The 24,176-nt window shown below is 58.3% G+C and overlaps 2 protein-coding genes across 4 annotated transcripts; both read left to right on the top strand.

The window, feature by feature from the left end:
• Positions 1–116: 116 nt before the first annotated feature.
• On the top strand, positions 117–23,328 carry NUP88 (nucleoporin 88). 3 transcript variants are annotated; one of them, XM_047707637.1, is made up of 17 exons: positions 117–441; positions 2,663–2,832; positions 3,568–3,693; positions 6,574–6,660; positions 7,758–7,934; positions 11,207–11,393; positions 11,713–11,860; positions 14,791–14,889; positions 20,449–20,539; positions 21,214–21,315; positions 21,672–21,830; positions 22,098–22,223; positions 22,306–22,371; positions 22,455–22,535; positions 22,627–22,753; positions 22,842–22,960; positions 23,114–23,328. In XM_047707637.1, exons 1-17 carry the CDS (start codon positions 154–156, stop codon positions 23,175–23,177), a joined length of 2,217 nt encoding a protein of 738 aa, XP_047563593.1. In that variant the 5' UTR covers positions 117–153; the 3' UTR covers positions 23,178–23,328. The 3 variants fall into 3 exon arrangements, with proteins under 3 accessions (XP_047563593.1, XP_047563594.1, XP_047563596.1); XM_047707638.1 differs by lacking the exon at positions 6,574–6,660; XM_047707640.1 differs by lacking the exons at positions 117–441; positions 2,663–2,832; positions 3,568–3,693 and adding an exon at positions 5,358–6,430 and having other exon boundaries at positions 6,469–6,660.
• LOC125087380 (glutamate dehydrogenase 1, mitochondrial-like) lies at positions 15,559–18,600 on the top strand. Its single transcript, XM_047707643.1, has one exon. It carries the CDS (start codon positions 15,773–15,775, stop codon positions 17,450–17,452), a length of 1,680 nt encoding a protein of 559 aa, XP_047563599.1. The 5' UTR covers positions 15,559–15,772; the 3' UTR covers positions 17,453–18,600.
• Positions 23,329–24,176: the final 848 nt, after the last annotated feature.

Here is a 24,176-nt window from a genome sequence, read left to right as displayed (position 1 = left end):
GCTGCCGGCCGGCCCTCCCCTTCGCCCTGCCCCCGAGGCCCGCGTGCCCCGGCTGCCCGCTCGCTGATTGGCCGGAGCGCGCCGGCGGGCCGCGGATTGGCTGCGCTCAGCGGCGCGCGGCATCACGGGGGCGACGCGCGCAGTCGGGTTAAGATGGCTGCGGCGGAGGGTCCCGCCGGCGATGCGGAGCCGTGGCAGTCCTGGCTGCCCAACCACGTCGTGTTCCTGCGGCTCCGCGAGGGGCTGAAGAGCCAGAGCCCCGGCGAGGCTGAGAAGCCGGCGTGCCCGTCTCCGTCCGCGCCGCCGCCGCCGCTGACGAGGAGCCTGGTCGTGGGGCTGGGCGGAGAGCTCTTCATGTGGGACGGCGACGGCGGCTCGTTCCTGGTGGTGCGCCTGCGGGGCGGCGGCGCGGGCGAGGAGCCGTCCCTGTCCCAGTACCAGGTGGGCCGGGCCGCGCGTGCTGGGCGGGGGCGCGGCGCCGCCGTCTCTCCTCGCGCCCCCCCTTCCGCTTCGGCGCGGCAGCTTCGTAGCCTGTCGTGGCCGGGCTCCGTTCCCCGGCGGAGGCTTGCGGACGCCCGCGTGCTCTCAGGGGCCCGGGCCAGGGGCAGCGGCCGGGGAGCCGCGTGCGGGTGCTCAGAGGGGGAACCCAGCAGGCGAGCGTGGCGGGCTGGGTCTGAGGCTCCGCTTTCGTGGGGCGACACCCGCCAGGTCGCGGAGATAGACCCGACCTCCTGCCGCGGTCGCTGTGAGCGCCGAGGCGGGGTCGGTCTGGAAGCGGCCGCTCGCGGTTTCGTGCCGACGTGGAGGAGGGGGTCCCCGGTCCTGCTTCCTTCCCCTGCTAGAGGATGAGCCGCCGCAGGGTCGGGCGGGAGCTGTGCGGGGTCTGGGTGAGCGCGGGCACGTGCACGCGGGCAGCGGCGCGCAGGGCTTCCTGCGGCCCAGCGCTGGCCTGAGGGAACAGTGGTCAGTGGTACACGGGTGCGGGTCTTCTAAAGACTGGGAAACATAGCAGACGTGTCGCCTGTCTTACTCGTGCCTTCTGTCGTGGGCCCCTGCCCGGTGCCTGCGGGGGAGAAAATGCGCGGGTTTTATCAAGGTGCTGGGGGTGTTTCTGCGGTTCTGGAGACCGCTCCCAAGTTGACGGTCTCTTCCTGTAAAATTTCTGTTCGCCAGAGTGATCAGCGGCCCTGTTCAGCAGCACATAGAGCGGCCCTGATTAAGTCCATGGTGCTCGCTGTCCCTCTTTTCTGCTCCGCAGCCACCCAGGCGGGGTCGTGCCTGTCGGTCTTGCTTTTGCATCCCCTTCCTTCGCAGGCTGCCCGGAGCGGGGGGCGCTCAGGAAACTGAGGGCTGAGTGGCTCTCAGCCTTCCAGAATCTCACCGGCAGGAAAGCGGCTCACCGTGAGTTGCAGATGTAAATGTTGACGAAAGGAGAATAGTGACTTCAGAAACAAAATAAAACAAAACCCCCTAAGTTTGTAATCATCACGCGTGATCTCAGGTGTTCAGAGGGTAAACATAGCCCAAGATCAGTGGCCTCTGTTCAGTTTGAGATGGACCCGATCAGACGAGAAGACGGTGGGGTCAGCGAGGACCACCGACGGGAGACACACCCCTTGGCTGGACTTGGCGAAGGGCCGCTCAGCCGCAGCAGGGAGACAGGGGGTAGAGCGCTCGTTGTGTGCTGTGTGCAGAGCCGTCGTGTGTGGAAAGATCTTGGCTGAGGGTGTCTCCTTACGGGAGGGTGAGTGATATGTTGGCGTCTCCTGGTTTATGAGTGGAAGTAGAAAGGACAGAAGATGGGAGTGTGGGTGGTCAGGAGAGAAGCAGCAGGACATGCCGCTCTGAGGAAGTGCGTTGTTGTGAGGGCTGGTGACACTGGGACAAGCAGCTTTGAGAACCCCTGAGAATGCGTGGCTCTGTGATTTCGCCGTGTGGGTCCGGCTGTGCGAGCTCTTAAAGCTGTTCTGTCCCCGTCCCGTTCCTGATACGGAACAGCAGCCGCCAATTATGAATGCTCTGAGTTCATTTCTTGCTGCGCTGAAATACCTGGAGCCGACTTTATGCCATACATTGTGCCGAGGGTATGCAAGGAAGGACACAGTGTCAGGAATTCGGTTACCTGTACAGGATGGTCGGGGTGACCGCAGTGCAGCCTGACAAAGACCGCGACAGAGTCATCCAGAGTGCAGAGGAGACGCACATACCCCCGGCCAGAAGATCGGGGTAATGTGTCAGGAGGTCTCCCGGACCGTGACAGCCGCCGCAGAAGGAGAAGGAAGAGCTGTCAAGAGACGCAGAGGCTGACAGAGCCTGGTGGCTTCGCGGACACAGGCTGACCTGAGCGGGCATAGAGACTGTCTGGGGCAGGCTGGAGTTCGGCCATAAAAAGGCAATTGATGTGTAGTGTTTGTTTTTCAAGGGAGGGAAGTCTGGTGCGGTTTATGTTACGTCCCTATCTTAGCGGTTAAAAATCTCCAGTGAGTTTCTAGCCCAGGTGTGAACTCTTACCCAGAAGGCGTCACTGCCCTGCAGCTCCCGGCGAGGAAAGCAGCGCCTGCTTCGGGTGCCCGACCAAACTACACCGGGACAGTCGTGCTTTCTAGGACTTACTGCGTACTTACTGCGACGGGAACTGTGACCAGTTTGCTTTGTTTTCCAGAGATTGCTCTGCATAAATCCGCCCCTCTTTGAAGTCTACCAAGTCCTGTTAAGTCCAACGCAGCATCACATAGCGCTTGTGGGAACCAAAGGACTTACGGTGTTAGAGCTGCCTAAGAGATGGGGGAAGAACTCTGAATTTGAAGGCGGAAAATCAACAGTGAACTGCAGGTAAGTTGTATTTCCGTTTATCGTTTGTCGGTTTGGAACACACGCGGGCAGTGGCTCAGGCCCCTTGGTTCGCAAGCTACATTGTCTGTGCTGTGGATCCAACGGCACAGGCCGCCAGCTTGGCTGCACCCGGGCTTCCTGCTGATGTGATCCTCGCCTGCCCACGAGCCTGCCATTCTGCCTGACGGCTCACAGCCTGCTCACCGGAGTTCAGCTCGTTCGTGTGTGTAGAAATAAGGTAACTTTTGCAAAGCAGTTACTACGTATAAGTCCATTTAATTTAACTAAATTTAACTTTTGTATCTTTTCAACAATCTGGAAAAGCCAGAGCCTGAAAGATGTGTTGACGAGCGTAAGATAGAAACAGCCTTTAGTTCTGCAACGTTCCATTTCTAAAATCTGTTTCCGAAAAAAAGAAAAAATCTGTTGCCTCGTTTCTGCAGTTGGAGCATCGTGTTTGGTTCTCTTCCCAGGCCAGTAAGGCGACCGTAGCAGTTAGTGTATGTGGAGGCCCTTGTGAGGGCCAATGTGAAGCTCTGATTCAAAAGGTGGTTCCGTGTGGGTCCTCACGCATGCTGACTGAATGGGGGCTTCAAGTGCTCTTCTCGGCAAGATGTGGGAGGAGGAAAGATGGGGAAGGGAACGAGAGCAGAGCATTAAGATAGGTTTTCCTGTAGAAGGTCTTTGGTCCACATTCTGCAGGAAGTTTTGGACAAACTACCGTCTTCGTTTCAGTACCACGCCCGTCGCTGAGAGGTTTCTCACCAGCTCTCCGTCTCTGACGCTGAAGCATGCCGCCTGGTACCCCAGTGAGATGCTGGACCCCCACGTCGTGCTCTTGACGTCAGACAACGTGATAAGGTGCGGTGTCTTTCTGTCTCTGTAGCTTCGCGCGGGGACGGCCAGTGGGCCCCCAGGCGTGTCACCGGGTGTCACAGCGCCTGTCTCAGGCTGCTCTCGGCACTCAGGCCCAGCGGGCTGTCCAACGCGCTAACTTCGAGGCCTTACTTACTGCTCATCTGCCTAGCCGGGCCTCCCGCCTTGTCGCTCCTTCACTAACCTGCCCAGGAGCCTAACCCTAACCCCTTTCCAGGCGCTCTGCTGGAGGTGATGCCCCATGGGGAGAAGAGAGTATAACTGGGAGTTGAGAGATCTGAATTCTCATCCTAACACGCCACTTTGTCTTGGAGATCTTAAACTTGAAAGGAGCCTCAGTTTCCAGCTCTGTAAAACGAGCTGGTTTGATCTGACAGGTTTTGAACTCTGTGATTAAAGGCCCTAATCCTACAGAGACTTCTGTGGTATTTACGTAGTTAGCTTTCTGGATCTGCCTTATGTAAAAGCTGTGTCGGGACTCCGCTGAGCTGCGGACAGTTTCGTCTTCTCTCCTCACCACTTTTAACCGTGCCCTCCGAGCTCTTCCTTTCCCGCTGGCTGTTGACCCCTTATGGGCCTCTTACACAGATCTCATCGCTGTCTGGTTACTTTCAGCTGCTCAACTCGGTGTGTCCAGTTCGGAGCTCTGATGTCCAGTCCATACCAGCTCTGGGTCCTGGCCCGTCGCACAGGCCAGACCCCAGGGGAGGGGACACTTGTGCAGAGGGCATGACCTCGCCTGGCTCTTGTTTCTGTCCCCACACTTGGAGGCGGGGTGATGTGCGGGGAGGGGGCTGCCTCCTGCTTCCTCAGGAGTGAAGGGAGCTGAGTCTGGCTGGCAGTTGGTGGGCCTGACCCTGATTTCTGGGTCATCTGGTCCCATCTGCTACTGGTGGCCTCCATTGACACGGCTCCTCTGTACAAACGTTATGTGTCACTTCAGGGGTTGCTTGTCACTGAGGAGCACTGTCTCCCACTGGCTCTGTCCACGGTTGGGCCCGGGGCCTCTCTGGGGAGCGAGGGTCCTCGCACTCGTGCCGCCATTGCGGTCTTTCCTGTGGCATCGTGGTGACCACCCTGCTGTCCTGGAGGGTGACTGCTCTGCCCTCCAACGGCCCCAGGGACCTGGGCATCGGTCCCACAGTCCTTTCTCACACTGCTCCAGCCCACCCCCTGATGTGTGATGTGTGAGTGGTGGATATTGTGTAGCATTCACAAGCCCCCAACCCCAGGCTGTGACCTGTCCGGTTCACTCGGGGATTCTTTACCTGGGGGCCTGCAGCTTCCTGTAGCACATCTGGATTCCACGAGGACATGAGAGCCGGTCTCCCCACATTACAGGCCCCCCTGAATCTGGTGGAGTGTCTCCCCTCCCATCTGGCTTTGGAGCTGGACACCCTTCTTCCACAGAGGTTGTAGTGTCCGAGGAAGGACTCCTGATGCTCCTCTCTTGGTCTTTCTGCATGTCTGTCTTTTTTTAAAGATTTTATTTATTTGTCAGTGAGGGAGAACACAAGCCCGGGGAGGGGCAGAGGGAGAGGGAGAAGCTGACTCCCCATTGAGCAGGGAGCCCGATGCAGGACTTGATCCTAGGATCCCGGGATCATGACCTGAGCCGAAGGCAGACACTGCAATGACTGAACCCCCAGGCGCCCCTCCCCTGGGAAACCAGGTGGTGGGAGAGGGCACTGTCCCAGACCTTCCTGGAGTTAAGCTTGAGAGGAGGTGTATCTGGTCTTAGCTGTTGAAGGTTCTTTTTTAAACATGGGGAGTCTGGGGGCGCTCTGTTGGTTGAGCGTCTGACTCCTGATTTCAGCTCAGGTCATGATCTCAGGGTCCTGAGATTGAGCCCCGCGTCGGGCTCTGTAGTCAGTGCGGAGTCAGCTTGAGGTTCTCTCTCTTTGTCTCTCTGTCCCTTTCTCCTACTCTTGAAAGAAACAAACAAAAAAACACATACGGGTAGTTACTGTGTATCCTAAGCTTTGGACCCTGTTGACAGTTTCGGGGCACCAAGATCTCCCCACCCACCCCGGGCCTCCACTCCCCCCGTGTATCCCATCCGGTAGGCACATTTGATTTGAAGTCAGTGCTGCTTACGCGCAGGGAAACCGCAGTGTGTGTGTGCTGTTGGGTCACGTTTTCATCAGAAACCCCTGTTAAGGCATTTTACTGGAGTGGAACAAACGATGTTCAGATTTTCTCAGGGTTGTCAAGGTGAGTGATTGACTCGGTGAGGGTATGTAGGTGACATCGGGTCGCTAACCACGATACTGGCCTTTTGATAGTTCTCTGCGCTGTAGCCACATGCTGTGAAAGTTTACATTATTTTGAATTCAAATGATGTTGGCAAGAAAGAATTTTTCCCGTTTTATACTTCCCTTTGGGAAAGCAGGGGTGATGTGATGTTGCGTCTTTGTGTAAGGGCAGTGCGCGTAGACTGGGGTGCAGCATCCCTCCCCGCGGCCCAGGGCTGCTGCACAGGCGGCTCCTCTGACAAGGCTCGTGTGCCCCGGGCAGGGGTGGGCGGCGCGGGGGAGCTGGGCCGCTCAGGATGGTCGGGCGGTGCCTGGATGGGGGCATGCACCCAGGGAGGGCCTCAGGATGGGAGAGCGGGGTCGGGACGGCCTGCAGGATGCCAGGAGGGACTTCGTGACGACGGGGAGAGTTTCTGGAGGTGCCGTCGTTGGAGAGCAGGTGCAGCGCGCCGCTCTGGCGGACACACGCCGCTCTGGGGGACACACGCCGCTCTGGCGGACACATGGTCGTGAGTCCGGCAGGATGGCACCAAAGCAGCGACCGGCCGGGCCAAGGGCAGACTTCGGATGGTAGAGCTCTGAGTGCGGCTCTCCCCGCCCCCCCCCCCAGGGTCTACTCTCTGCGCGAGCCTCAGACCCCCGCCAGGGTCATCGTGCTTTCAGAGGCGGAGGAGGAAAGCCTGATACTCAATAAAGGGTAAGTTGTTTTTCGTGTCCGGAAACGGTTTTTCAGTTTATTGGGATCACAGATTTGCTTTTAACAGACACTCAAGGTTCTCCGTCGCTGACCAGCACACTCAGCGGTGAGAAAACACCTGTGTTCGGAGCCTTGTGTGGGGCTACGGTCTTCCTGGATGAGCAGTTACAGCAGCCTTCAAAAGACAGCGACGGGGTGTCTCTCTCTCTCTTTTTTTTTTTTTTAAGATTTTATTTATTTCACACAGAGCACAGGCGGGGGAAGCAGCAGAGGGAGAGGGAGAAACAGACTCCCCACTGAGCAGGAGCCTGGGCTCATGACCCGAGCCACAGGCAGACGCTTAATGACTGAGCCCCCCAGGCGCCCCCAAAGACAGCATGTTTATCGCTTGTCTGCCGTAATTACAAAGGTCGTATGTGTTTTCTGTAGGAAATCAAGAACGCCTAGGGGAAAATATTAAAGAGAAAATGAAATGTCTCGTGGTCTCCCGTTGTGTCTCCTCACACAGCAGCCGGGGGGACACTTGTATAAAGCAGGGGGCTGTGCAGCCCTGCTGCCCCACCCCGCTGATTTCCGGCGGGCGTCCCCTGCCTGCCCCCCGCCGCCCCTCTTCCGCCCTGTGCCCCGGCTCCGGGCCCAGCCACCTCGGCCACCTCACCCCTCGTTCTCCGCAGCCCCGCCCTTGCCCGTGCTCCCGCCTGTCCTCTGGCTCTGCGCTCAGATCGCAGACTGTCAGATCGCAACCTGTCGGGGTCCCTCCCCTTCACTTCCTTCCTGACATCCTTCGCTGACACTGCGGCGTGTGCTCCTTTCTTGGGTCTCGGGCGTCGCTGTCACGAGCGGGCGGGGCTGTCAGATTCCCAGATGTGTGGCAGGAACCTGTGCCATTCTCAGCTTTTCCGACTTTCTTCGTCTCTGGTTCGTGCACGTCTGCGGGTTTACGCTGCTGGAGCTGGAGCCTGGCTGTAGGCCGCTGCTTTTGTCATTTGGGTGGGGGGTTTTTGTTTTTTCCCTTCTTCACTGAACGCAGATTCCATCCCCGCTTCCTGCTGCTGCTGTTTCGTTCCTAACGGGCCGGTCTTTACCTATCCCTGCAGGAGGGCGTATTCAGCGTCCCTGGGGGAGACGGCTGTCGCGTTTGACTTTGGGCCACTGTGCGCCGTCCCGAGGAGCGTGTTTGCGCAGAAGGGCAAGGGTGAGGTCGTGGCGCACCCGCTATACATCCTGTGTGAGAATGGGGAGACCTTCCTCACGTACGTCAGCCTGGCGCACAGGTGAGTGGGGGCGCTGCTGCCCGGAGCACATCTGCCACCGCGGGATCTGGGCGCCGCGGTTTTCAGGCTGTGGGAGTGCGGCAGCCCTGTAGGGCCTGGTTTCCATGAAAGACTGGTTCCGAGCGTTTGGCCTCTGACTGCCTCGCCGTCAGCCACAGACGTACTGTGAACGAGGTGACACAGGCGAGCAGGGCGCTGAAGGGAAGGGCAGACACGGCAGTCTGGTGTTGAACATTCCAGTTGTACCCAGACAGCGTTAGTGGCACAGAGACAGCGAGACTCGGGAGGGAGAGAGGGGTCGTACCAGAGGAGGGAGGGACGTTTTCGTGGAGAGGCCTCGTGTCTAGTGCGGGATTCCCCAAGGGCTGGGGAGGGGCGCCCCAGGGAGTATGAAAGTACGTGCACGTGTCAGTCACGGCCCAGCGATGGGACATTTGTGGCAGGAGCAGGGGTTCCAGGGACGCAGCATCAGGTCACAGAGCTGGAAGTATCTGGCCATGGAGAATCTGGTGGAATTAGACACCCGGTTAAGGAACGTGGGGTCGGGGCGCCTGGGCCGCTCAGTCTTAAGTTAAGCATCTGCCTTCGGCTCGGGTCATGAGCCCAGGGTCCTAGGATCGAGCCCCGCATCGGGCTCTCTGCTCAGCGGGGAGCCTGCTTCCTCCCTCTCTCTGCCTGCCTCTCTGCCTACTTGTGATTTCTGTCAGATAAATAAAATCTTTAAAAAAAAATTTTAAGAAAAGGAAAGGAACATGGGTTTTTCCTGTATAGGAGTAGGGCTGTGGAAAGCCAGTGATGGCTTCTTAACAGAAGGGTAAGGTGGTTGGTAAGGGACACGCGGGGGCAGAGAGACGTTCGAAGGTGCAGTTGCACACGGTGCCAACCGCCTGCAGGACCCGGACTGTGCCGTTTGGAAGCGGGGAGAGGTGCCCACGGTAGACGGCACAGAGGGAGGGTCCGGGAGACCTGGCTGTTGGCCAGGCGAGGGGCGACCTGCTCACGCGAGTGCCGTGGTCCGCAGGGGCAGTTTATGGGGCGGCGGGCGGCGCTGGTACCGAGGGCTCATCGGGCCGCATGTGGGACGGGAACGTGAGAGCGCTCCTTGGACAGCTAGAAACACAGGTCTGGGAGAAGAGGCAGACTCTGGAGCTTAAGACCGGAGTCTCCCATGTCAGGATGGGCGAGTCAAGGGAAGATACTTGGGGGCTGGTTTGTAACCAGAAAGGCCTCTGGTGAGAGGCCGAACGTTGCACTTCAGTCCTGAGCGGGTTCAACAGGTAGTAACCGCGGCAGACCTGGGTGGGGCGTCGTCGGTGCTGCTGTGAGGGGACGGGGGCCTGGGCGGCCTGCGACACCGGGTCGCTACTGACACGGGAGTTTGGACTGGGGGCATCCGCGGGCTGACGCCGCAGAAGTGACCCCGGAGCACAAGGAGGGGGAGCGGAGCCACTAGGATGACAAAGGCCAAGAGCTCACCAGGCACAGGTCTGTGAGGACTCGCTCCCCTCGGGTTCTCCGTGACCCAAATGTGCTCCAGCTTCCACACAGGACCCTGTCTGGGGGCTTCTGTGCCGACGCCATTAGCCTGTTGCCACCCACAGGGACGCCTACTGCGTGCTCTTACATCTAGTCTAGGCCAGTCCCAAATTCTCTTGATTTTACCCTGAAAATTCCTGGAGTGCAAACCTCCTTCTCTCTATTCCCTTGTTCTGGCTCTGGACCCTCCACGTCTTCTGCGCAGAGCCTCACCCCTTCCACCAGCGGCCCTGAGTCCCAGTTCTCCCTCCATGTCCTGCCCTCGCGACTATCACATTCCTCCTGCAGATGCGTGGCTCTGAGCATTGAGCGTCGCCCCGGAGACCGCTCGTGTCCGCTGGTCCTGGGCCGCCCTCCTGGGGCTTGGACGGCACAGACCGCTCCTGTCCCCGCTACACAGAGTCTCCTTCCTGTGGGCACTTGACATCCGTGCTTTCAGAACTTTCCAGAGCTGCTGCTTGCGGCGTTCACAGCCTCCTCCCAGAATACCCGCTTCGCCGTTGATCTTATTCATTCCTGACCCCTTTCTCATCTCACTGGGGGTGGTTTTCTGTTTTTAAGATTTACTTGGGGACGCCCGGATGGCTGAGTTACGCGTCTGCCTTCGGCTCAGTTTGTGATCTTGGGGTCCTGGGATCAAGTCCCGCATCAGGCTCCCTGCTCAGTGGGAAGCCTGCCTCTCCTGCCTCTGCTGCTGCTCCCCCTGCTCTCAAATACATGGATAAAGTCTTAGAGGAAAATGTTTATCGTAGAGAGGGAGAGAGCACACGCGGCAGGGGCAGTGGGAAGGGGAGACTGAGCAGACCAGGCACTGAGCGCGGAGCCCATGCGGGGCTCAATCTCAAGAGCCTGAGATCACGACCTGCGCCAAATGCAGAGTTGGACGCTCAGCCCCCCTAGCCACGCAGGCGCTGCCTTCCTTCACCATCCATCCCCGAGTTCCTTTCGTGCTGTGAGGCCCCGTGTTGTCACACTCTGCCCACATGTGGTAGTTCTCGCTACACATCTGCTTCCCCAGCTGAACGTCTGTCCCTCGGAGTGTCCCCCAGCACTCAGTGATGGCGTCTCCACGGGAACACTGTGTCTGAAGCCCCGGAGAGCCGCTGTGTTCCCCGGGAAAGTGCAGAATCCAGGCCATAGTTAGAAGCAGGTGTAGCCCAGCATGCTCTTGTGCATTGTGCAGCGGGAGGGGGCGGGGCTTGCGACAGAATCCGGGGAGTGCCGGCCCTCAGGGGAGTGTGTTGGAGAAGGCCGGAGGGGGGGAGGGGACCAAGCACAGGTGTTGAGGTGCGGGGGGTGAGTGGCCGAAGGACGCAGCTGAGGGTTTGGCAGCGAGGGTCTCCCTGGGGCCGACAGCAGCGGTCGGTTAGTAGACCATCGGTGGCGCGATAAGGGAAAGGGGCCTAGATTGGGGCCTGGTTTCTCAGCCTCCACAGTAGGGACAATTGAGCTGACCAGCACCCTCTGTCCCCCCACGCACCAGTAAGCACCCCCCACCCCGTGACAACCAGGAATGTCTTCAGACTTTGTTCTTGTCCCTCCTGTTCCTGTCCCTCGGGTGCAGACGTCTCTGGTTGAGAAGCCCTGGGGGGAGAGCCAAGCCAGGAGAGCCCGGTGCCGAGCTTGGGGACAGGCGGGGCGGGGTGCGCTGGCCGCAGGACCTTGGTCCAAGCCGGGCTGGGAGTGGCATGGTTCCCTCTGCAGACGCCCATCAGCGTGTGTCCTTGTTCCCACAGCGCCGGGGTTGTGGGGAAGCTGCTGGGTCCACTGCCCATGCACCCCGCAGCCGAAGACAACTACGGCTACGACGCGTGCGCCATTCTCTGCCTGCCCTGCGTCCCCAACATCCTGGTGATCGCCACCGAGTCTGGAGTGCTGTACCACTGCGTCGTGCTGGAGGGGGAGGAGGAGGACGACCAGACAGTGAGTCGGTCACGGGGGGGGGGGGGGGGGGGGGGTTGCAGTGGGAGGCGTCCTGGGCGGGGCAAAGGCCGGGAGCAGGCGGGCTCTGCATCTCTGCACGGGGACAGGGCTTCCCTGGCCAGCCCATCCCAAGGTGTGGCCTCCAGTGACAGACGCAGGGAGCTGGGCAGCCCCCAAGTGGGCTCTTTGGAACCTGATTTACATCTCCGGGAAATGAGAGGCCATCCTATCCTCTGGTCTCTGGTCGGGAGGTGAGGTCAGGGGTGCTGTTGGGCAGGACAAGACTCGATCGTCTTAGATGGCGCTGCTGCTTCCGCAGTCAGAGAAGTCCTGGGACTCCAGGGCCGACCTCGTCCCGTCTCTGTACGTGTTCGAGTGCGTGGAGCTGGAGCTCGCCCTGACGCTCGCCGCCGGGGACGATGACCCCTTCGATTCTGACTTTTCTTGTCCCATCAGACTGCACAGAGGTAACGGGGTCCTGCATGGATGGGGCCGGGGCCAGGCCGCTCCCGGGCGTGTGGAGGCCCAACGAGCCCCAAGTGCCCTCCAGGGCAAGAGAGGCCGGGCGGGCGGGCTTCCCAGGTTCTCAGCCGGTCTGCCATCTGGAGCCGTCCAGACCCAGCGGGGAATTTTCCTGGTCTAGTTGAAAGCTTATGTCATGATTCAAATCTGAAATCTATGCAGACCTTAGTAAATGTTAAAAACCAGGTCACGACAGGCCACTGAGACGCTACGGCTTTAAAACCTATTTCATTTCTAGACACATCGTAGTATGTCGTTGCTCCCAGACCGGGTGAACGCGGTCTTTTTACCTTTTTCCTCTGTGAACTGACCTGGGCCGGTACCAGATCTTTCCAGCTTCTGTGTGCCCATCTGGGGAGCTTCTGCCGAGACTGCTGAACCCCTGGAAGCCGGGGCCATTGGGGTGCCAAGGGCTGAGCGGTAGGAGCCAGGCTCCTGCTGGGTTTGGGGATAGCTCTGACACAAGCTGGCCTCCCGTCAGCCCCTCCAGCTCTGTCTTCTCATCTGAAACGGTCGGGGTGACCCTGGATGACCTGGGAGGCCCGCGGACACTGGTCCCTGCGATCCCGCTGTCCCTCCACTGCTTCCCGGAATCTCCTCCAGGCTTCCTGGGCCTGGGCGGGGACAGGAACTGCTGTTCGCTGGCCCTGGAGCTGCCGGCTCGGGTCCAGCTCCGCAGAGCGGACAGCAAGCCTTCAGGGCTCAGGGCTCCCGTGCAGTAGAGCAGCCTGGGGAGCCCACGGAGCACGTCTGACTAGACGGTCCGAACAGCAGGGGTCAGAATTTAGAGACGAGGACACGGGGACCCGGTGAGGTAAGGGACACACGCTTCTTGGTTCCTTATGAAGAGAACAGGTGTCTGGGAGACCTTAGACAGAGGCGATCTTGTCTTGGTTTTTCTGAGAGCTGATATGTCATGTGTTGTATGACTTGGAAGTTTTTGACTCATTCGTGTTCATACTACGCATGTCACAGTCAGCGAAATGTACCCAGATTTTTAATGACTGAGTGAGTGGCTGCCGAATAGTGGGGTGTTGGCAGATTCCCGCTCAGTGACGGATGTTGCCTCTTCCGTGACAGATTCTGGTTCCTTCCCAGCACTGAGGTTTTGCTGTTGACTTCAGCGCGGACACATTTTGAAAAGCCATTGGAAACCATAGACCTAATGAGATGATTTGAGCCTAAGATAAAGTCTCAAGTTTGGGCAGTTGAAGAGAAGCTTTTTAGTATTTTATTGTTCAGACTGGGGACTGCTACAGAGCAGGGCTTTTAAAACTTTGTAACAGTCTAATGCTGTTTGGAGAGGGAGTTGTGCAGAAGCCCAACATATAAAATAGAACAAGAACGTTAACATTCGCTTTGCAGCATTTACTTACCGTGAAGACAACAGTGATAAGGGTTGTGAGACAGAAGGAGGTTTTCATTCGGGGCTTATGGAGGGCAGCTGCCTCTTTTTTCTTCATCAAGCAGGCTACATGCCCGATGTGGGGCTTGAACTCCTGCCCCGGATGCGAGGGTCACATGCTCTATCAACTGAGCCAGCCAGTGCCCCCCACTTTTTTTTTTAAGATTTTATTTATTTATTTGACAGAGATAGTAGGCAGAGAGGCAAGAGGGAGGGAAGCAGGCTCCCCACTGAGCAGGGAGCCCAATGCAGGGCTCGATCCCAGGATCCTGGGATCATGACCTGAGCCAAAGGCAGAGCCACCCAGGTGCCCCCCAAACTTTTTTTTTAAGTAATCTTTACACCCAACATGGGGCTTGAACTCACGACCCCGAGATCAAGTTGCGTGCTCCTCTGAGCCAACCAATGTCCCTTGACACTTGCATCTTAAATCAGCTTTAACGTGTAAATTATTCTGTATCTTGTTTTAGTTGTTTAACCTTTTGAAAGTACCAAGTCGCAGGGATAATTATTTGTAAGTATTCAGGAACTCGTGTTTTAGCGTCAGCCGGTCTCCCTGGTACTAGGGCTCAGAAGTATAGGAGATTTCATCGAAACTGCGAGCGGATCCTCGTATTTCCTCGTGTAAATGTGAAGCATTCTCTGGGTGTCTCAGTCACGTCCGACTCTTGATGTCGGTTGAGGTGGGGATCGTGGGGTTGTGACCTTGAGCCCCACGTTGGGCTCTATGCTCAGGGGGGGTCTGCTTGAGAGTCTCCCCACCCCCAACTGTCTCTCGCAGGCGTGCACACATGCTCCCTAAAACAAATCTTTTCTTAAAAAGTAAATATAAAAGATTGTCAGACAAGAATTGTATTTAAAAAAAAAAAAAAAAACCCCAAGAAAACCCAAAACAGCATACACTTGGGGCATCCGGCTGGCTCAGCTGGAAGACCGAGTGACTCTGGATCTCAGGGTCATGAGTTCAAGCCCCCTGTTGGGAGTAAACTTACTCAAGGAAGAAAAAAGAATTCAAGCTTAAACTAAACGTAAAACCACCCACGAGCTGACACCTGCCTGGACGCACGGTGATGGGACTACTGGCTCCGCGGTCGTCCCCGCGCTGTGCCCAGTGCCCTGGCTAGAGTAGCTTAGTGGAGGGACATGTGTGGGCACAGGCGTTCCTGCAGGGCCACTCCATTTTATTTTGAAGAGCGGTAAATAAATGCACAGCGGGGACAGAAAGGCAGCACGTGTATACGTGTTGGTGAACTCTTTGGTTGAAAAATACGACTTGTGTTTATTTTAAAAATACCTAAAATATATTTGAAAATGGAACTCAGATCTTCAAGTTTCAAAACCGCTGACACAGTAGTGTGACGGTCCTGCAGACCAAGGGTCACTTCTGTCCTCCACTGTGCTTGTCAGCTGCTGGGGCGACTGTCCATACTCTGACGGCTGCTATCGTATCATTCTTGCTTCCATTTGCAGATCCCAGGTGTCCCTCAAGATACCACTGCACTCACGAAGCCGGCGTGCACAGTGTTGGGCTCACTTGGATTCATAAACTTCACAAATTTCTTGGGTCAGGTGAGTTTTCTGTACTTTACAGTGTGTTTCCTGGATTCTATCCAAAAGTAGTTTGGAGTCGGGGCGCCTGGGCGGCTCAGTGCGCTGAGCATCCGGCACTTGGTTCTGGCTCAGGAGTCCTCCGCTAGACATCCGGGCTGGTGGGTGACGGGTTCTGCCTCACACACTTTCCCGTAAGAGCTGCAGCTCTGGCCCCTGTGTTCAGTGTCGTCGTCGAGCGGGCAGGCAAGGAAAGGAGCCAAGGAAATAAAGTCTTCAAGGTTAGGAAGGCAGAGCCACAATTCTCCCTTCTGACACCGTGGTCTTCTGTGCAGTTAATCTAGGGGACCTGTTACAGGGCATTTGTGCTGATGGTTTCCAAGGGCTTGCGGCTGCAGACACCTGTCGTGTTTCCGTGCACTAGTAGTGAATGATCCAAAGGAGAGTAACACAGTCCCATTTGTACTAGCTTCAAATCTATGCAGACCTTAGTAAATGTTAAAAACCAGGTCACGACAGGCCACTGAGACGCTACGGCTTTAAAACCTATTTCGTTTCTAGACACATCGTAGTATGTCGTTGCTCCCTTGAGAATGAATTTAACAAAAGTGAAAGTATAAGCGTAAAACGACAGAATGTTGCTGAAAGAAATAAGCTTAAAAAAAAAAAAAAAAATCCCATGGCCCCCCCCCCCCCCGGCGAAGCCCTGCCATTCACAAGCGACTTGCGCCCGCGGCCCCCAAAGTCCGTCCTCCCCGTTAGGCGGCGGGCGCCGGAGGGGAGGGGACAGCCCAGGGGGCAGGAAACTGCAGTTTAAAAGAGCAGCGGGCGCCGGGCCCTTTCTCCCTCCCTCCGTTCCCGGCCTCTGCGAGTGCCTCCGCTCCGCGGCCTCCGCCCCGCCGCCATGTACCGCTGCCTGGGCGAAGCGCTGCTGCTGTGCCGCGCGGGGCCCGCCGCCTTAGTCTCCGCGGCGGCCGACTCGGCCGCGCTGCTGGGCCGGGCCCGCGGGCAGCCCCCCGCCGCTGCCCCGCAGCAGGGGCTCGCGCCGCCCACCCGGCGACACTACAGCGAGGCGGCGGCCGACCGCGAGGATGACCCTAACTTCTTCAAGATGGTGGAGGGCTTCTTCGACCGCGACGCCAGCATCGTGGAGGACAAGTTGGTGGAGGACCTCAAGACCCGGGAGAGCGAGGAGCAGAAGCGGAACCGGGTGCGTGGCATCCTGCGGATCATCAAGCCCTGCAACCATGTGCTGAGCCTTTCCTTCCCCATCCGGCGCGACGACGGCTCCTGGGAGGTCATCGAAGGCTACCGGGCCCAGCACAGCCAGCACCGCACGCCCTGCAAGGGAGGGATTCATTACAGCATGGATGTGAGTGTGGATGAGGTGAAAGCTCTAGCCTCGCTGATGACCTACAAGTGTGCGGTGGTCGATGTGCCATTTGGGGGTGCCAAGGCTGGTGTTAAGATCAATCCCAAGAACTATACTGATAATGAATTGGAAAAGATCACAAGGAGGTTTACCATGGAGCTGGCGAAGAAGGGCTTTATTGGTCCTGGCATCGATGTGCCTGCCCCAGACATGAGCACGGGTGAGCGGGAGATGTCCTGGATTGCGGACACCTACGCCAGCACCATAGGGCACTATGATATTAATGCCCATGCCTGTGTTACTGGTAAGCCTATCAGTCAGGGCGGGATCCATGGGCGCATCTCTGCTACTGGCCGAGGAGTCTTCCATGGGATTGAAAATTTCATCAACGAAGCTTCTTACATGAGTATTTTAGGAATGACACCAGGGTTTGGAGATAAAACATTTGTTGTTCAGGGATTTGGTAATGTGGGCCTGCACTCTATGAGATACTTACATCATTTTGGTGCTAAATGTGTGGGTGTCGGTGAGTCTGACGGGAGCATATGGAATCCAGATGGTATTGACCCAAAGGAACTGGAAGACTTCAAATTGCAACATGGATCAATCCTGGGCTTCCCCAAGGCAAAGCCCTACGAAGGGAGCATCTTGGAAGCCGACTGTGACATCCTGATCCCTGCTGCCAGTGAGAAGCAGCTGACCAAGTCCAATGCACCCCGAGTCAAAGCCAAGATTATTGCTGAGGGTGCCAATGGGCCGACAACTCCAGAGGCTGATAAGATCTTCCTGGAGAGGAACATTATGGTGATTCCCGATCTCTACTTGAATGCTGGAGGAGTGACAGTGTCTTACTTTGAGTGGCTGAAGAATCTAAATCATGTCAGCTATGGCCGTTTGACCTTCAAATATGAAAGGGATTCTAACTACCACTTGCTGATGTCTGTTCAAGAGAGCTTGGAAAGAAAATTTGGAAAGCATGGTGGAACTATTCCCATTGTACCCACAGCCGAGTTCCAAGACAGGATATCGGGCGCCTCCGAGAAGGACATCGTGCACTCCGGCTTGGCGTACACCATGGAGCGCTCTGCCAGGCAAATCATGCGCACGGCCATGAAGTACAATCTGGGTTTGGATCTGAGAACGGCTGCCTACGTCAACGCCATTGAGAAAGTCTTCAAGGTGTACAATGAAGCCGGTGTGACCTTCACATAGACAGAGTGTGGCTGACCTCTTCACTGCCCTCTTCCCCTCTTCATCTGCAGACCCTTCACAAGTTTACATGTAACCACAGAAATCTCTCTCTCTTTCTCTCTCTCTCTCGACTTGCTAGATAAATGGACGTCATTCTCAACAAGTCGGTCGAAATCAGCCCCTTTGAGAAAAAAGAAATTAAGGTTAGGGGATCATATGTAAGCTGATGAATATGGAAGTAGAAATTCCTTAGGCCAGAGAGCCATATAGGTATTTGGCTGTTAAATGAAGGTCTCCCCCATCTGTCTGTGCTGCTGTGCTCTGCGGCTACTTCCAGTACAGTCATAGCTGGGGCCAGGAACACACCTGTTGGCCAAGAGCAGCCAGTTGCTTGCTGCTTCAGCTCTGAACGAGTCTGACACATGCTGGAACTTGGCCGCCTCTGAGCCATGGGTGTGGGGCATTTTCAGAAGGTGGCATGGTCCTCAAGTGAGTTACTGGTATTTTACATCAGCAAAATAACTCAGTTTTACCGATTGCGACAAAAATAAAAGCTGTTTCTCTTTATGCATTTTATTCTCTTAGAATAAAATAAGTACATGCTGCTGTAATAAAACTGCCTTTAATCACTTACCAAGCCTAACCTTGACTCAAGCAGTGAATGCCTATAAACGTAATAAATGAAAAAAAGCTAGTATTTTTATAATATAAAACAGTATCATTTATAGCTTATCAATCATGTATTGTCCAGCAAAAAATGAAAAGTCTGATGGAGAATTAAGTTATCTTCATACCTGCAAATGGTGGAGGCTATTTTTGTTAAGACTGTCAGAATTTACTAACTGCAATTATGACATATAGTCCAAAGAGTGCAGTAACCTCCTTATCATGTTAATTAATTGTTCTCTTTTGAAGATCTACTGTGTTGTCTAATTGAACAATAATTCAAGTAGAGTGTCCCAGAAAAAAACCACTCTGGCTCCCACTTTGGAGTCTAGCTGGCGGCTCCGAGCTCTGCCAATGACCCCTACTCGGCCTGACTTGGAGTCCTCTTTGAGAGGCCTGGATTCTGCGCACAGCTTCATTACCACTGGGCTGGAAACAACCTTGGGTTGAGTGTTTCGTTTGGGAGTTTCTTCGCCAGAGCCTTTTGAACAGTAGTGTCCCAGTGGAGTACTAGATATTATTTATGTAAGAATGAGTTTTTGTTTTTTTTTTTAAACAATATCCTTTCAGAAATTTCTAACTACTTTGTAACTGCATGACTTAACCTAGTGATAAAAGCAGTTATTAAAAGTCTACCTTTTCCAAAAAAAAAAAAAAAAAAAAAAAAAAATCCCATGTTCATGGATCAGAAAACTTAGTACTTTTAAATGGCAACACTCCTGAGTCGGTGTGCAGACCCCGTGCCATCCGGGTCTGAATTGGCAGAAATTGAGAAGCTGGTCCGAAAACTCGTTTGGAATCCCAGGGCCCTACAATAGCCAAAACGGTCTTGAAAAACAAGAATCCGGTTGAAGGACCCACACTTGCCAACTTCAGAGCCTCTCCCAGAAGGTGCGGCGATCCCAGCGCCATGTGGACATAGGAGACCCGCGTAGGTCAGTGGAAAGGGGGGAAAGCCCTGTTGGCTTCCACAGGGCCCAGCATGGGTTGGCCCGGGGCGAGCGGTCTCCTGAGCCGCGGTGCTGGGACACGTGTGCGTGTAGCTGCGACAGGACGGCATCGGACCCTCCTCACACCGTGACACAAGAGGGACTCAGACGGGATGACAAGTGAAACTGTAGAACTCGTGGAAGAGAACCCTGTGACAGGGCGAAAGGACTGTCCACAGGGTGGGAGGAAGCGCCTGGCCCAGATCTGCTCACAGACTTGGTAGCTGGAGCACGCGAGGGGCTTGTGGAGCCTCGCAGACAGACAAGAGCCCAGTTCAGGGAAGGACAAGGGGTTTGAGTGACATGGTTCGGCCGATGAGGCGCGCACGGCCAGTAAGCGTGGGGAGACGCGTTCGGCAGCGTCGGTCCCAGAAGGGAGACGCCGCACGAGCCCTGGACGTCAGGGCTGTAACAGCGGCCAGTCCCAACCGGCCGTGGCGAGCGCCGCCAGCACGGGCCGTGCACACCGTGACGTGGTGCCACACGGGTCAACAGTCTGGCCCCTCCCCGGGTGACCCACACTGTTACCCGGCGTGGTGTGACCCGGCGATTCGCTCCTCGGCGCACACGCCCAGCAGTATGTAGCTCTTGGCAGCGGCGTTGGCGCAGTTGCCCAACAGCTGGGCGTCCATCGCCGCCAAGTGGGCAGTCATCCAGCCATGCAACGGGGTGTCCGCTAGCACCGGGGAGGGGTGAGGTCTGACGCAGCTGCGGCTCCCTATTGCATGGCTCTGCGCATGGAGACCGCACAGAGCAGGCTGGTGCACGACACGGATGGTCCACCGCATGGGGTCAGGGAGGGGGGCCAATCGGCCGGACTCGTGTGGTTGCTCTCGTGCATGGGGCTTCCTTTTGGGAATTGAACAGACTTGAGATTTCTTATTCGCGGGAGCACGAGAGTGCACAAGTGGGGGACAGCAGACGGGGAGGGGAAGCAGACGCCCACTGAGCAGGGAGCCCCACGCGGGGCATGACCCCAGTACCCCGGGAGCATGACCCCAGTACCCCGGGAGCATGACCCCAGTACCCCGGGAGCGTGACCTGAGCCTAAGCAGCCACTGCACCCACTCAGCCCCCCAGGCGCCCTCGCGAAGAGACTGAAATCTCTGGTGGTAGGTGTAAGGCTCTCGTTCCCCCCGCCCCAGAGTGTGACGTGCTGCGGTGGCTCGCGCGCTGCTGGGGTCGTGTTTTGGGGAGCCGATGCGGATCCGGCCTGCGTCTAGGCCGCTGCCTGGACACAGCCGCTCTGCCAGCATGGCCCACACAGGCCAGGCTCTGGCACGGGCACTTGGCCACATCCGGCGGGCACCTACGCTGTGTGCGCAGGTTGCTGACCCAGGTCCCTGGGCCCCTCCCCCGCAGACGAGGAGGACAAGGACAGCTTGCAGGAGCTGGCTGCTGAGCAGAAGTGCTTCGTGGAGCACATCCTCTGCACCAAGCCGCTGCCCTGCAGGTAAGGCCATGTCCCCTCCCCATGGGCCGCTGAACTCATATCGCCGGGTGCACGTGTGTCCCCTCCCCACGGGCCGCTGAACTCACATTGCCGGGTACACGTGGGCCACCCGCGGACACGACCGCTGACCTGAGGGGCTGTGGGTCAAGCCACCTGCCTGATGGCCACCTGCCGTGTGTCCCCGTCCTCACGCGTGACCCCGAGCTCATGTCAGGGCTTCAGCGCGGGCTACCGTGGGCCCGTCTGCCGGAGGCCCTCCTAGTGTGCTCCGGGGCGCACTACTGAAGGTGAGTCTGTGAGGGCACAGACCACATCTGTCTGTCGCACGCTGCGCTGTGCTCAGTTTGTGGCTGAGGGACACTTGGTCTGTGGATGTTCGGGGAGTGAAGGGGTAGAGAATGACCCCAGCTCAGTCCCGGGGTCACTGCATCACTGTCCTGCCATCATGCTCATGGGCCCCAGGAGGAAGGGTTGGTTGCGGAAGGCGCGTGCGCGTGGACGGGGCTTGTGAGTGCAGGAGCTGGGCCCGTAGGGAAGGAGCGCGGGAGAGGGTGCAGGATGGGGATGGGAGGTGACCGGGACTCAGCAGGATGGCCTTCTGGTCCCCAGCTTGATGCTCCTGCAGGGGCGGCGCATCCCGGGTGCGCAACAGCCCTGTAGCCTTGTCTTTCCAGGCAGCCGGCACCCATCCAAGGGTTCTGGATCGTGCCCGACATCCTGGGGCCCACGATGGTCTGCGTCACCAACAGCTATGAGTGCCTCATCCGGCCCTTGCTGTAAGTCCCCTCACGTCCCTACACACTACGCCGTCCTGCTGGGGGAGCCCTTGGCCAGGCTGGGGCGGATCCGGGACCCCTGCTAGAGACGCACAGTCTGTTTGCGAGACAGACAGTTGTGCGGTGCCTGCCCCGGTCAGTTCAGACTCCTGTCCTGCACGTATGCTGCGGCGGTGTGGGGGGGCGGGGGGGGCGGCTTCCCCAGGGTGGCCTGCAGGGCAGAGCGCTGTGTTCTTGTCCTGTCCCTGGAGACTCGCTTTCTGGCTGGTCGTGTTCTCCCAGCTCTGCGTCGACACCCCGGAGGCTCGCGCTAATGCGCGCGCGGAAGACAGTGCGGAGTCCCGTGTGTCTTGCAGAAGCACCGTCCACCCGGCATCTCCGCCCCTGCTCTGCACCCGAGAAGATGAGGCCACGGCCGAGTCTCCTCTCCGCATCCTGGCTGAGAGCCCAGACTCCTTTGAGAAGCACATCAGAAGCATTTTGCAACGGAGCGTTGCGAATCCCGCCTTTTTGAAGTATGTGGTTCAGGGCGTCGGGGCTCTACCAGGTTCCCGTCCCGTGTTCCTCCTGCCCGTCCGTCCTCAGTCCCCGTCCCCCCCCCCCCCCCCGGTCCCCTGCATGCTAACAGCTGGGTGTGAGGGGAACCGGGTGTGGTCCGTCAGCAAGACACGGGGCGGGGGACGCAGATGCAGGGAGAGGGGCTGTGGGGCGGCCGGGAAGGACACACGGCAGGAGGGCCCCACCCCGGCGTGAGACGGAGAGGTGACTGCGGCCACCGGCAGGTGGTCGGACAAGGCCGTGGCGCCACCCCCTGAGGAGTGCCTGCAGCTGCTGAGCCGCGCCACGCAGGTGTTCCGGGAGCAATACGTGCTGAAGCAGGACCTGGCCAAGGAGGAGATCCAGCGCAGGTACAGGCCCGTGCGCCCCCTGCCCCCCGCGCGGCCCCCCTGACGAGCGTGCAGCCCCCCTGACGAGCGTGCGGCCCCACAGGGTCCGGCTGCTGTGCGACCAGAAGCAGAAGCAGCTGGAGGACCTCAGCCACTGCCGCGAGGAGAGGTAAACACCGGGCGGGTGGGCGGCTGCATCTCCGTGTCTCCACCGCTGGGTGCAGCCCGCAGCCTCTTGGTATGTGCCGCCAGGAAGAACCTGCGGGAGATGGCGGAGCGCCTGGCCGACAAGTACGAGGAGGCCAAGGAGAAGCAGGAGGACCTCATGAACAGGTCAGTGGCTGCAGGGTGCGCCGGGGCGCGGATGCCGGGCCGAGTCGGCCAGGCCCGCTGCGGGCTGAGCCGCCCACCTGCCTCACCGCAGGATGAAGACGGTGCTGCACCGCGTCCATGCGCAGCTGCCGGTGCTGTCGGACCGTGAGCGCGACATGCGGCGGGAGCTGCAGCGCATCCCCGAGCAGCTGCGCCACCTGGGCCGCGCCATCAAGCAGGTGCTCAGGGCGGGGGCGGGGCGGGGGCGGGGGCGTCTGCCCGCGGCGGTGGCGCAGCAGATGGAGCCTGGGCCGTCCCGCCCCGCAGGTGACCATGAAGAAGGACTACCAGCAGCGCAAGATGGCACGCGCTCTTAGCCCACAGAAGCCCGCCATGGCCCTCAGCGCCTACCAGCGCAGCTGCATCCAGTCGGTGCTGAAGGAGGAGTGAGTCCAGGGCGGCGGGCGGGGGCAGCGCGCGGGATGCTCCACACACCCGAGCGCCTCCGCTGAAGCCCTTGCGCGCGGGTGTCACTGGCGCGCTCGCTGCTCGCACTCGCGGACCCTAGTGACCGTGTCCGCGTGTGACTCGTCCCGCAGGGGCGAGCACATCCGGGAGATGGTGAAGCAGATCAACGCCATCCGCAGCCACGTGAACTTCTGAGCCGCGGCGGGACCCCACGGGCGGACGCGGCCATAGCTCCCACGGGGGCTCACGCCCAACTCACGAAGAGGCCTTGTCGGCGCACTCGGCCCTGCTGGTGCATCTTTCCCGCCCGTGTGTATAATTACCGAATAAATGCTTTTACATAGGATTTGGAATGGATTTTGCGTTTAAGCTGAGGCATAGGGTTGTGTGCAGCATGGACCTGGGGATTTCTGGGACCGCGGCCGTGTACCGCCCGCCTCCCCACGCCGGCCCGCATCTCCATGCTCCAGCCAGACAGCGACCACGGTGTCCAAGAGTGGCGGACAGAACCCCGGGACGGAACAGAGGCGGCTGCTGTTTCGTGCCAACACTATGTCGAGCGCGGCAGATGGTCAGATGGTCACCCCCGAAGCCCGCTCAGAGCTGTTGCAGGGGCCACCGATGCACAGCACTGGGCTGTGTGTGGTCCCTGATGGGCACCAGGTGGGTCAGACCTCAGCAGGAGAGGAGCCTCGCTGGACATGGGTCTGTCCGCCTCTAGCACCTGCCCGCGGGAGTTCTGGAAGGTGGGCAGGGCTGAGCGACCACCGTGGAAAGCCAAGAGGGAAGGACGAGTCAGCTGTGCGCGGACACGAATGTCCAGTTGGAGCGTGAGCACAGGGATGCCCGGGGAGCTTAGCTGACCTGTCCTTTGTCTGCGGGGATTGAACCCCACGTCCTTGGCCGGGTCCCGTCGCCCTGCTTGCGGGAAGTGCTTCCTCCCCAGGTACCATTGCTGCAGTCTCAGAGCAGAACCCCGGGGCTCCATGGGGGCTCCTCTAGGAAGTTCTCAGCGGGGCTCCCCCAGCTTGCCGTCGGTGCCCGAAGGAGGAATCAGTCTGCACGGGGCTGGCATCCTCGGGAGCGGGTGGACGCGCTCCAGAAGGTGGCGGCCCAGCTGCGCACCTCGGAAGTCTGCCCGCGGGTCGTCGTGACCAAGTGAGGGTGTAGGTTCCTTTCCTTAAACAAAATAGT

Source organism: Lutra lutra, chromosome 16, assembly GCF_902655055.1.
Source record: "Lutra lutra chromosome 16, mLutLut1.2, whole genome shotgun sequence".
NCBI lineage: Eukaryota > Metazoa > Chordata > Mammalia > Carnivora > Mustelidae > Lutra > Lutra lutra.
This window is presented reverse-complemented; position numbering and strand designations above follow the sequence as displayed.

Coding starts and splice junctions, on each gene's coding strand:
- LOC125087380 (XM_047707643.1), top strand. CDS start 15,773: ATGTACCGCTGCCTGGGCGAAGCGCTGCTGCTGTGCCGCGCGGGGCCC.
- NUP88 (XM_047707637.1), top strand. CDS start 154: ATGGCTGCGGCGGAGGGTCCCGCCGGCGATGCGGAGCCGTGGCAGTCC. Junction 22,224..22,305: donor AAGGAGGAGATCCAGCGCAG/GTACAGGCCCGT, acceptor GCGGCCCCACAG/GGTCCGGCTGCTGTGCGACC. Junction 22,754..22,841: donor TGGGCCGCGCCATCAAGCAG/GTGCTCAGGGCG, acceptor CCCGCCCCGCAG/GTGACCATGAAGAAGGACTA.